This window comes from Mirounga angustirostris, unplaced genomic scaffold, assembly GCF_029215605.1.
Source record: "Mirounga angustirostris isolate CCGP_5_RB_7025 unplaced genomic scaffold, mMirAng1.0.hap1 SCAF_15, whole genome shotgun sequence".
NCBI lineage: Eukaryota > Metazoa > Chordata > Mammalia > Carnivora > Phocidae > Mirounga > Mirounga angustirostris.
This window is the reverse complement of record NW_026991723.1, coordinates 64,077,105-64,090,648: the sequence shown is the minus strand read 5'-3', so window position 1 is coordinate 64,090,648 and position 13,544 is coordinate 64,077,105. Positions and strand designations below refer to the sequence as shown.

Here is a 13,544-nt window from a genome sequence, read left to right as displayed (position 1 = left end):
TTAGCTATTTTTCTGATTTTAAAATTATTCATGATAAAAATTGGAAATTATAGAATAGAAAGATAAAAATTATTCAACCATCCTCCTACAACTCAGAAGTGACAAAGGTTAACTGTGAGTGTATATTTCCTTTCAATCTTTTTTAGCTGGGATACACACACACACACACACACACACACACCTATGATGTTGTATCCTTCTTATTCTGAAATACAGATTCGTAGTGTCTTGACTTTTTCATATCATATCACGAATATTTCCCCTTTCATTAAAAATTCTTAAAAATAACATTTTCTGAGGTTGCAACTTACGGAGTTAGCATTATTTTGAAAAAAGTGTGTCATTAGATATTTCTAATTTATGTTATAAAAATAATTTTAGCCCATAAAAATTAATAGACATCAATGATCATCTCCTTAGGATAAATTATTTGAAGTTGGGTAAAAAGGATAGTTATTTTTAAGGCTACTGAAATGCACCATCAAACTGCTACACAGAAAGGGTATATGGATACAGTCCTGCCAGAAATGTATTCCAATACCAAGCTTTTCCTTACCTTTGACAGCAATACCAAGCTTTTTCTTACCTTTGGCGGCATAAAGCGTTACTTTGTTTAAAAATATTTTGCTAATTCACTGGTCACTTTGCAGTGAGAAGCTGATCATATTTGTTGGGAAATACTTTTTATAAAGGATTCTAGAATAATTACATAAACTGCAAGAGAAAGTCATACAATTTCAACTTAATTAGAATAGTTAGCTAAAACAGTTGTCATTTTCTAATGATTTTTGGTGGCTATTAGGCTAGACAAAAGGACTGTTAAGCTCTTTACAATAACATTTCTAATACATCTGATTACTGCCTTACTTTAATTTTTTCAAAGGAAACCTCCCCATTTAAAGGATCTTTAAGTAGTATGTTTTTTCCTCTTATAAAAAACATTCATCCAGATACTCAAAAAAAGTAAGTTGCCTTTCTTAAGATACATAGACTCCTCCCCACCCCAACTCTTCTATATGAAGTTAGGACAGACTTCTCTTTCTCTTAGAAATTGCCTAACATATGGGCGCCTAGGTGGCTCAGTTGGTTAAGCGACTGCTTTCGGCTCAGGTCATGATCCTGGAGTCCCGGGATCGAGTCCCACATCGGGCTCTCTGCTTGGCAGGGAGCCTGCTTCTCCCTCTGACCCTCCCCCCTCTCATGTGCTCTCTCTCTCTCATTCTCTCTGTCTCAAATAAATAAATAAAATCTTTAAAAAAAAAAAAGAAATTGCCTAACGTATGTACTTTAATTTCCTAGAACTAAGCTGAAGAGCGGTAATAAAGTTAATTAAACAAGAGGCAAATGAATAGTTAAGAACCAGCATTTATGGAAACAATTTTAGGCAAATCTGTGATTTAACAAAGTTAATCTTTGGTCTTTACTTACCAAAAAAAAAATTATTGAAAACCTACTATGTGCCAGGCATTTTGCAATATGCTGTTGATAAAAAGTGAAAAGATACAGTCCCTGCTCTCCAAAGGATCACACAGTAATGGGAGTAACGGACTTAGATAATTACAGGGCTAGGTGAGCTCCTATCAAAGACGCAGGCTCAGTGGCGGGCTGGGAGAGGAGGTAGCTAGCTGTCTGGGTTGGTGAAGAGGTAATGTGTAAGCAGTGTTCTGGAGGATGAGTAGGATCGTCAGCCTTAGGGGTGGGAGGATGGCAATGGGGTACCCTAGGCAGAAGGAGCAGCACATGAACAGGAACCAGGGAGAAGCATCGCACAGTTTAAAACACCAGGGATGCTCTGAAAGAATTTAAACAGGGAAATGACTTGATCATAGTTTGGCTCTGGAAAGATCTGCAAAATGGTCAGTGGAAGATATTTTTGTGCGCCTGGGGTGCTGGAACCACGTTGCAAGATAAGATGTAGGGGGACCACTTATAGGGCAAGATATTTCACTGGCCTACACCTGGGGCTCCCAAACTTCAGAGTGCATCAGAATCACCTGGATGACCAGTCATGAAACACAGATCATCAGGCTCCATTCCCAGGTTTAGTAGGTATGGGACGAGGACTAAGAATGTACATTTCTAACAAGTTCTCAGATAGCATAAGGTGACTTCTAGGATCTGGATTTAAGCAACTGGGCAGATCCTGGTGCCATAAAACAAAAGAGGGAAAGCATGAAGCAAGTGCTTCCATACCCAGCAACCTCCCTTCCTTCTTGATGCTGTTCCTCTCATTCTCCAAGATTTGCGTGTTACCTGCTGGCAATCTCCCCACCCTTCCCTGTGAGCACCATCTCTCTTAACTTATGATAGACTCCAATGGACTAATGTGTCATTGATTATGAAAATGGGAGTTTGATGCTCCTCTAGGGTGAGACATTTCTACTTTAATCATCTTCCTGAAACCACACCTCAGCTCGATGCATGACTCTAGTAGGAATTTCAGGTACTACCACAGGCAATCTGCAAGATTTGTTCCTGGATAGTTGGGGGGGGGGTCTTTTGATATTCCTCAGTGAACCAAGTCTTGCCCCGACGATGCAGAGAGACAGGTCTCCATACATGATAGATGCCAATTACAATTTCTCTTCTTTGGACTCTGCCCCAGATTCTTTCCTTATCTTTGCCAAGAAAGAACAACAGTGACTTTTAAAGATATTGCCAGTTAACTGTAATCTAATAACCTTCTGCTTAAATTACTTGCTCTAATTATATGATCAGACAGTGATCATAAAATCTTCTCTGAGTCAAATTACGTAAATGTGTGTATAGACATATGCACTCTCACACTCCTTCGGAAAAGTGACTTTACCCCATTTTATAGCAGGGTCTTCATCTGTACAATTAGGATTATAAACTACCTTACAGGGTGTTGGGTGGATTAAATGAAATAATGTTCATAAAGTGTCTAGTCCACTGTCCTATATAATAAAGATTTTCTTCTCTCCTTTATTTTCTCCTTGATGGTTTGTTACCTAGCCACTCTGGTGGGAAGTGACCAAACTCTGGACATCTTTGAAAGGCACCACTGTTTGGAATGAGTGAACTCACAGACAGTGGTGACATCATATTGACCAGGGATTACCTAGTGAGCTCACCGCAGACTTCCACAGGTCATTCTGCAGATACCATCAGTAGATGCTGAAGACTATTTTTCCGTTTAAGATTTTATTTATTTGAGAGAGAGGGAGAGAGAGAGAGTGCGCTCACAAGCATGCACAAGCAGGGGGGGAGCAGTAGAGGGAGAGGGAGAAGCAGACTCTGTGCTGAGTAGGGAGCCCAACGGGGTGGGGCCTGGGGGGCCTGGATCCCAGGACCCCCAGATCATGACCTAAGCAGAAGCTCAACTGACTGAGCCACCCAGGCAGCCCTGAAGACTATTTTAATGTTAAGAGTTGCTTCTTTTAAATTGGATTCTCTTAGGCTTCCCACTCTACCACTTCCCTCATTCCCACTCCAATCACAGAAGTTCTTGCATATTCAATTTTAGTGTGGTCATTTGCTTAAGACTTGATGTAATCCAACCCTTTTCTACAACAGGAAGAAACAGAATTGAGGATAACCACAAGAGTCGAGAGGATGTTGTATTCTGGCCTTCACTTTCTCAGATGTCAATTCTGTATGTTTTAAATGGTATCTCAGCTTGTTTTAATACCAGCCATGTTCACACTTCGGGAGTTTTATCCTGGCTCCCATGAACATCTGGTCAGTAGATATTTGTAAGATCTCATTTGAACACTGTAACAGTTATTTATTGAGTATTTACTGTGTAGGAACTCCGTAAAATCTATTTCCTACCTATTCTCATATACATATTCATTCCCATTCTATAATCGTTATCCACATCACCTCAGATGTTTTTATAAAACTTCTAGGAGGAGAGATATAGAACATGCCTTAATTATTTCTTATCATGAACACTAATAAAACTACTTGTTTTCCAACCTTGGAAAGGCACTGTTTTCCAGACTCTGATGAATTACATTCCCATACTTTGTGTAGAGTTCCCTGCATAACAAAATTATACTGGATGGGAAATCTTTGCCAGGAAATTTGATTATTTCTAAGTTCATTTTATTGGTGTCCCCTGCTGTGCCCCCACACCCTTGCCAGACTCAGTTAAAGGGTATATGACAGTATTCAGTCAACATTAAAATGAATGTCCAGAGGGAATCTCAGATAAATATTGTACAGGGGAAAAAAATTCAAGTTGAAATCATTTGTAGGACAATTGAATAAATCCTGCTTCACTTCAAGGATGAGAAACTGGACTTGGCACTATAATCAGGCTCAATGTCTGCACTTCCTGGAAAATCCCTAAAGAAACCCTTGCTTTTTAAAGTTGATGCTTCCATAGCTTAGTTTATTCTATCAAGCCTCTTCATCTGTAGTAAGTTTAGTAGATTGTACCTATAAGTGAGGGCTCGGTTCAGCACGCTCTTGTACTCACCTATGAATCTTATGATCCTTCGGAGTAAGGGGTTCAGGTAACAGCATTCTCCGGTCAGAATGGTTTTCTCCTGGGCAATCAGAGATTCTCTGGTTGACTTTATGAAATACATGGATATCTCACCAATAAAAATCTGGGGAAGGAATGTTTAAGAAATGTCAAGTTGGAGAGAACGGTCTGATAAAAGAGACCAGGGACTTTAAAAAACCAAAAGTAAAACCCAAACTTTTGAGGCTTCCAGATCCTTTTAAAAGATGTCATGCTGCAGAGATAGAGGTTTAAATAGTAGTTTGTATTTAATTCTTCAAAAGAATTAGAGATGGCAATAATTGATCGTTTCGGCGAGGTTTTAGGCAATCCTATTAAATTCTAAGTTCATATAAAAACATGAGTTGCAATAATAAATTGTAATAGGATCTATGATAAAGCTCACTTATGCTGGAACTAAATTCTTTTAACTGAATGTGTGAGCTGCAATGATGAGAAATGACTGGGACAGTCATGTGCCCAACAAGGCATTATAAGCTCACATCATGATGAATTATTACTCCATTATATGGCAATACATTATTTACCCGATAAATCTTTATTTGAACATGTTGGCTCGAGCTATACTTCTCATACTGTGAACTGGCTGACTGTCCCTTCTTTATAATTGGCACCTCTCTCGTTATCTTGAACTAATATGTATATATTATCATATAAATCATAATGCCTTTGTGTAGACTGTAAGCTTCCTGAAGACAGGGACCATGTCTTCTGTTTCTTGATTATGCTTCTAGCACTCAGCACGGTGTATTCTATTTAAAATAAGGAACTGGTGGGAGGTAAGTTGTCACCAATTCTGCCACAGGTGAATACTGAGAACCATCAATGAAGAATAAAGTTACTAATTACCATCATCTATTGATACCTAGGTGTCTGGTACTTCATCATAGTATTATTCATGCTCAGAAGGTCCCTAGTTTAGGTATTGTTACCCCTGTTGTACCGGTGAAGAAAGAAAGTTCAGTACCCGCCAGAGCATACAGCTGGCATGTGGAGGCCCTGGCACTGGTCTTCAGGACAACTGAGTTCCAAATTTCACACTTCCCACCACATCGTACGCCATCTTTATTTTCCTCATCCCAACTTCAGCATTTCCCCGGAAGAACGTGACCTTATAGATGTTCTTCTTTGTCAGGTACACGCTTATGGTGTTAGATAAACTTTATCACTGTGTAAGAGTTCCCTTTCCTCACATTCCTCCTGTCATTACGGAATATCTATTTTAGATGGATAAAGAGGACAACATCATGAATGGCACATGGGTGTGGAAATTAAACTGTAGAACTGCAAAACTGGCATCGTTTACAGGTATTTTCCACTTTACGAGCAAGGAAACTGAAGGTCGCAGGGACTTGGCCTCACATAGTCGGACAGCAGCGGAGGCAGCACTAGAATGTGCTATTATGCATCACCCTGTGTGCATGTGTTACCCTGACTGCACAAATACAACATCTGCGGCACAGAGGGATGAAATAATTTGTCCAAGGTCAGAGCTAGTAAGGCACAAACCCCAGCTCTGGAGCCAAGAAGACCTGCCTCCAGAGCCTTCATTTTAATGACTTAGACTTTTACTTGGTAGTGACTCAATAAAAATAATTGTTGAATTTGTGTTTAATATTGAGAACATAGAAGACAAAACAAGTTAAGTGTAATGTGTTGTAAGTACTGAAAAACTCAGGTGCTGTTAAAGTACAGGACAGAATGGTGTCGTGGAAATAGAACTGGAGGCAAGTCAGAATGGGATGGGACATTGGCGGGAGGAGATAGGACTCAGGGTCCGACAGGCACACAATGGCGTGTATCACGTTGGCAGGTACTAAGTGTGGTTGTTCAGACTTAGCAATATTTTGTGCCTAATGTCCCATTAACAATGAGTTGATGCTCTGCCATGGACAAATATTTGAATAGCTTTAAGAACTCAGCCCTCCCTCTTTTCTAGTAACACCTATCTCTGCTAAAATAAGGTGCCAAGGGGTTTTGTTTGTCCTGACTGTACATGATGGAACTGCATTGCTCTTCTTTATCTTAATGAACAGATGGGGATAAATTCATGCATGCTTGGATATGTGAAATAGTATTTCCTTGAGGGAGCTTTCTCGGATTCCACAGACTAGCTCAGACATTCTTGTTATACACGGATTTCTTACCTTGTGTTTCTCTTTTCTATTTCTTATCAGAAACTGTTACATGTTATTATTGTTGTTCTTTGTCATGGGATGTCCTGCCTGTCTTATTCTTGGTTATACTCCCCCAGGGCTTAGCCAAGTATAAGGTACAAAGTAGTTATTCAATGCCTGCATGAATTAAGCATATCAGATTAATGAAGGTCTTTTGGAATACAGGTTTAATGAGGTAGATTATAAAGAACACAAAACGATTTCCCTCATGTATCCTCCCAGAGCCAGTGAAAATGTCACTACCCTTCCCAAAGCCTTTACCAGATTCCCTCAGGAAAAGAGGGTCCCTGTCTTGTCATTGCCCCACCATACAGTATACAGATCTCTATCCTGACATCTACCCAATTAACTGCAATTATTGTTTGTATGTCCCTCTCCAGTTGACTATGATGTCCTTATGGGAAGGACTTTTGCCATTCCTTGTATGGTGCTTAGAAGAGGGACTGCTATATAGTAAGCTCAATCAATATTTGTTGAATGAATAAAAGATTGAATCTTTAGAGGACCTACTTATAGATAGAATCCTCTGACCTTAATTTCTCTGAAGATGAACAATACAGAAAATTGACAATACGGACCAGAAAGCACACAATTCTTGGTGTATTGCTTAAGATTAAATAAAAACCAAGGGCTAAGTAATACAAAGTGAATGATCTCTTCTAACCTAAATTCACTCATACACTCATTTTGCATTCAACAATTCTGGAGAGGGAGCACCCACTCTGCCAAAGGCAGAGTCACGAACAGATGTCTAGTATGTGTGTGTGTGTAGGGAGGGCACAAAAAACTAATAAATACACCATGTAATGTCATGAAATGACATATGATTACAAAGTAAATCAGGAAAATGGGACGGAGGGTGATAACCACATAAGGATAAATGTGAAAAGAAATAAGCATTGCTTGCCTTAGCCATTTCAGAAGCCCAAAACATTCTTACTCCACAGGAAAGAGATGTGCACATTCTAGAAATTCTCCATTTAGTGAAGCTTTCCACTACTCACACATGAGGGCAAAGAAAGCAAGAAAATGTGTGAGAGAATCTATACACAACCTATTCTTGTTAAAGATACACATGTGCATACACATATACCCACATAAAAATCTCAACAAAATAGCTCCAAGTCATACCAAACCAAACCAAGCTTGTCATGCAAAAGGGTATGGGGCTCAAATAAAATGTCTATAAGTCAATCCTAAGACCCCATGTCAAAGGTAATAAGCAGTACAGGAATTGTTACCATTGGCCAACAATATTCAAATTCCAATTAAGGTATGAAGCATAAAAGAAAAAAAACAGAGCAAGGACATATACTAACTTATATATCTGGTTACTGACATAATGCTGGGAATACATTAAGTGATAATAAATGTTTACATAAGGAAGGAAGGAAGAAAGAGAGGGAGGAAGGGGTCATTTTATAACTAAAAGGTAGGAAAATATTCCTGGTCCAGTGCTCAGACTCCAATGAGTAGGCTTCATGGATGTTCATTTTTCTGTATTTTACTGACCATACCTAGGGTGTTATTTGTCCATTTACTGGGTCCTATAGTCTCATTTAGGGCCTGATTATGCTTGGAGAGAGAGAGAGAGAATTCTGCCTGATAAGGGAAGGGGTCTCTCTTCTTTCCTGCTAGGCCTCCAGCCCACATTGAATGTCATTTTGTACATGGTGGCAGGTTTATGACTCTGGTTTTGGCAAGGGCTGGGTTCCTCCATCTGTGTCTCTGCCACACACACTCTGCCTCTATCTACCCCTCTGTTCAGAGAGCAACTGGGACATGTGGGACTCTCCAGGTGTTTGGCCCTGGCTGCCTTATTATGGCCTTTCTGATTGCTGGCTAACAAACATCACACATCACTCACAGCAAATGAGAATACCCTCTGGTGAGAAATGACCAAGGCCAAGCTCTAGATCTGGCAATGAATGAACCGCAAATGAATTCCATTGGTGCATTTCTTATCCCCCAGCTATGCTAGCTACAACCCATGTGACATAAGACATTTAGATAATAGTAAATATAGTTTAAGTAATGAGGATAACTGTTCTATCTTGATAAAGTTGTATTTCAGATATGTAAACCCAAATGGCAAAGTAGTAAATAATCCTGGAATGTGGTGCATCAGTTCAGTATGTTTTACTTTATTTATTTTTAACATTTTATTTATTTATTTGAGAGAAAGTGAGAGCTAGAGAATGAGACAGAGCATGAGCAGGGGGGACGGGCAGGGGGAGAAGCAGGCTTCCTGCTGAGCAGGGAGCCCAACATGGGGCTCGATCCCAGGACCCTGGGATCATGACCTGAGCTGAAGGCAGATGCTTAACCAACTGAGCCATCCAGGCGCCCCTCAGTGTGTTATCTTTTAGACTTCAGTTCTTCATAGTGCTTCACAGGAGATCTGGTAAGTGATAAATAAGTGATATAAATGCAAAATATCTAGGGGACAGTTTTTAGATTTAAAAATAAAAAGTTTGCAGGAAAAAATAGTCACTGGAAGATGTATTACAATCTCATATTGTAAGGGGGATTCATTGCATGTTATATGTGGTTGTCACTAAAGAGGGCATCTAGAACCCCTGCAATATCTGTTTTGGGTTCACACATACACTGGTCGTGGCTCTGGTTCTTGGCAAGATCAAAGTCATTGCTGTTTCTTGATTGTGGGCTGTAGAGTTGAAATCCCAGCTCTCTCCTCTCTTGATGTGTGAATTTGGGCAAGTAATTGAACCTTTCAGAGCCCCAGTTTTTCATTTTTTTCCATGACTTTGAACATGAGGGTAATAGCTATATCAGAAAATAGTTGAGAGTATTAAAAATATATGTCAAAGCATCTGTAGGTGCTCAAGGAATGTTTGCTGTCTTTACTTCCTGGTCTATCTAGGCAGGAATGTCTGTTGAGAATGATTTAAAGAAAATCATTGTCTCTAGTCCTGGAGTAAGGAAACACGGTATGACTCTAGCTCTGCTCTGCCCTTAACCAGGTATTTGATCTTGGACCAGTCGCTGGACCTCTCTGGGCCTCAGTTTCTCATCTGTTGACAAGAAGACCTCTACTGTACTTTTCTAGCCCCAACATCTTTGCCTTTATGATAGGAACTGACAAGAGAGGGCTGATTAAGGGAAACTGAAATCACATAATTGGGCTTCAATCTCAGTTCCATTGGTTAAATTCTCCAGGGCCTTAGTTCACTTTCAAAATCCCATGGGACTTTGCCCTCACCAAGTAATCTTCCCTTCAGCAAAGTGGATGCAACCTACTCCAGAGTCATCCTGTTGCCTGATATCTCTGTCACTTGGGTTCCTAAAGGACAGCTGAGGCTAGAGGCCCCCTCTCTGGGATTTCTGTGTATTATGCTCTGAGGAGGAGGAGAGGGTTCCCAATATTAGTGTCTAAATTGGGGGGGGCGCCTGGGTGGCTCAGTCTTTAAGCGTCTGCCTTCGGCTCAGGTCATGATCCCAGGGTCCTGGAATCGAGCCCCGCATCGGGCTCCCTGCTTGGCGGGAAGCCTGCTTCTCCCTCTCCCACTGCCCCCTGCTTGTGTTGTTGATGCCTGTTATAAAATGTAGCACCCAGGTGGTATGCTGTATTTCCAAAGCATAGTAGTCTCTTATGCCTTTTTTCCTGGACAGTGGGTATCAGAGAAGTTGGAATTTAAAATAGGTTAGGTAGGATACTGCTCTCAGTAAAAAGTAAAATGCGTAACTAAGTTGACCAGCATGTATTTTTAGGCAAAGAGTCTTTTCAAGAAGCAAATTATCAAAGCTCCTTAACACAATCATCAGCAATCATTAGAAGGGGCATCTCAAAGATGGCAAGCAAGTCTCCCTGTGGGATGATGTGAGGGGAAGAGACAATCTGCGAAAGAATTTAGAGCACTCATGTGCAGCGTAGACAGAAGATGGGGAAACACATTTTTTTCAGTTTTTTTTTTTTTTTTTTTAAATCCACAACCATTAATGGGTATACTTATAAATCTTTCCCAGGGGGAAAAAAAATGGGATCGTAAAGACTCAGTACATTAGCATCAACAGTAACAAAATGATGTACTCATGGTAAAAAACAAACCAACCGACCAAAAAGGAAGTCACGTGATCATGTAGAAAAGGCAAAAAGCTGTGAATTATCAAGTGTTAAAAGGGGCTTCAACGGATGAGATTGTTCAGAGCCTGGAAGAGGCCGATTCGGAGGCAGTGCAAGGCCCCACAAGGCCTCCTTTGCTTCAGCAGCTGCGGCCCACGCCCGCCAGCCAACAGACCTGCATTTGGTGAGAGCCCACTCTGTTCCACACTGTGCTCTGGGCTTTTACAGTCACTCCAAGAGCTTACAGCCCGGAAACCCCCCCGAATGAAGATTCACAATTTCCTCCAATTTGTGCCTTTCTATCAAATTGTGTTTGTCTCTTCTTTTCCTAGGAAATTCGAGATCAGTCTTATATATGCGTGCGTGCGCAGTTGCATGCAAACCTCGAGCTGCTTCAGTTCTCGCGGGCTAGACATCAAACGTGCTGTTACTTCAGTTCTAATTACTCCCCAGTCACTTTGTTGTGAGGCCAAGAAAAAGGTTTAATAGCCGTTTTCTCATGCCTTGTGGGGCTGGGGCTGAGGTAAAATAAAGGTAAACCAGATTCTCCGCGGAGTTAAATCCTCTTATCCAGACAGACTCTCCGCCCTACGTTCTGAGTGTACAAGTTTCTTCAGGAGGCCAGAGGCAGTGGTCATCCAGGGTTTCCACCCTGGTTAGAATGCACCCTGCAGATTTCTTGGAAGTGTGGGCTACCACTTTTGGCCAAACAGTTCTGGACACTATAAATCCGATCAGAGGCAGCAGTGGCCTGTCCCTGTGCAGCTTATCCCATGAGGCTTTGCCCCAACATGATGCTGATCTCTTCTGACAGTAGCACCCGGAAGGAGAAATAGGAAATGACAGGTCAAACCCTCGACAGGGTCTTTTCCCTCGTGCCTTTCTTGTGCATCCCTGCAGCCGTGAATGGGGTTGTTAATGCCCATCCACAGGGACACACAGCAGTGGAAGGTGCTAGGTTTTCCTATGGCTAATGTGCTTGAGAATGCACAGAAAACCAAGGACAAGCCCCGGTTAGCTACTTTTTTGAAAATTGCCATTAGTTAATATACAAGTCACCCCCGAGGGATCCTGCCTTTGTTCTAGTCCAGTGAAAACAGGAAATGGGTTTAAGGAAGGAATAAGCCATGACAACAAAAACTCTACGCAGTTCTATGAAAACCTGACCAGGCACAGAGTGTAAAATCAAACTCCAGAAAGCTGAGACTTGGGGCTTGGAAACATGACATGCGGAGTTTTCCGATCAGAATGCCCCCCCCCCCTTTTTTTTTTTAAATAGCTTTCATGGAGGGGCACCTGGGTGGCTCAGTCGTTAAGCGTCTGCCTTCGGCTCGGGTCATGATCCCGGGGTCCTGGGATCGAGTCCCGCATCGGGCTCCCTGCTCTGCGGGAGGCCTGCTTCTCCCTCTCCCACTCCCCCTGCTTGTGTTCCCTCTCTCGCTGTCTCTCTATCTGTCAGATAAGTGAAATCTTTAAAAAAAAAAAAAATAGCTTTCATGGAATGTTAGAACTGTAAAGATCTTGGAGATCATTAGCCCAAATCCTCCTTTTATTTACAGGTGAGGAATCGAACCTATAGAGGGAACATGACTCACCAGAGGTCACACAATTATTGGAGGCAGGGCCACGACTGGGATCCTTGCCTCTCCTGACATATCCATCCTGAGATCCGCTGACTGCAGAGTGAAGGGAACGCAGCACGCACACTCAGAAGCTGGGGCTGTGCTGAGTTAGACACTTGCTGTCTTGATCCCCGTGGCCCAATAAAGGCTGCTCTGGGACCAGCCATACCTCCCTAGGATGGGACACAAGAAATGAACACAGTTCCTTCCTCCCAGGAAGTGTCCCTGAGTATCAGAAGGGTTCTGCTCTGTATCCGGACGCTGCTCACTTATTTTCAGGTCCTGGGGGAAGATCAAGCACTGTCGGCAGTGTTCCAAAGCCACGCGGCTCTCTGCCATTAACCTGTCAGCTGTAATCAGCCTTGGCTTCTAGCAATGCCCCTCATTTGGGAGAAAAAGAAAAGCGGAACCAAATGGGTGGCTACCTGTTCAGTCACCTACAGAACTAGCTGGACCTTCAGTGAGTCATTTAACCTAGTTAAGTCTCGAGGTTCTCAACTCAAAAAGGAAGGGAACTGGACCACACCCTTTATGTTTTTTGGGATGTCTCTTTTCTATTTCACTGGGATGTTGGGAGGATAAATTAGGCAAAAACTACAGAATATAGGTAAATTAAGATGCCATGCTTATAATCCTCATTTATGGAATATTCCTCAGCTTATATCTTAGGGACCTGCTTGCATTATTGGTCACACTGTTCACCCAGAGAAGCAAAGAAATGGAGAGGGTTCCATACCCGAGAGCTAGAGTAGAACTGTAGGTTCTTAGTCCTCAGTTCACTGTTTATTGACCATACACCTTGACTTCCCATCAGAGCAACTGACTCCCATTGTGAATTTGTGTCATTTGGGGAAAATGAGTCGATGGAAGAGACAGGATCAAACTTTGCAGTCTGAAGAACAGTTTCTGCTGAAAATCTTAGAATCAAAGAACTATCATTTTTGTCCAGAAGGAAGAGAACATTCTCCACAAAGTTCTGTTTTCCTATTTTTGTTTTTTGGCTATGTGTGTTTTTCTTTATTAGAATTGCCATTTTCAAGTCTTATTAGAGATTGGTCATTTCATAATTATTGCCAGAAGAACTGGACATACAATGTTTTAAAAATGTATCTTTTGATTTGAAAATAATACACATTCATGTAGAATTTGGAAAGGAATATATAAAA

General features: G+C 41.4%; 1 protein-coding gene across 1 annotated transcript in view; it reads right to left on the bottom strand.

Moving 5' to 3' along the window:
* PLPPR1 (phospholipid phosphatase related 1) overlaps window positions 1-13,544 on the bottom strand; it is a 115,746-nt gene that overhangs the window by 25,719 nt on the left and 76,483 nt on the right. The window contains exon 3 of the mRNA XM_045881992.3: window positions 4,448-4,580. Within this exon, the coding sequence (XP_045737948.1) occupies window positions 4,448-4,580 (133 nt within the window). The remainder of the gene's footprint in view (window positions 1-4,447; window positions 4,581-13,544) is intronic.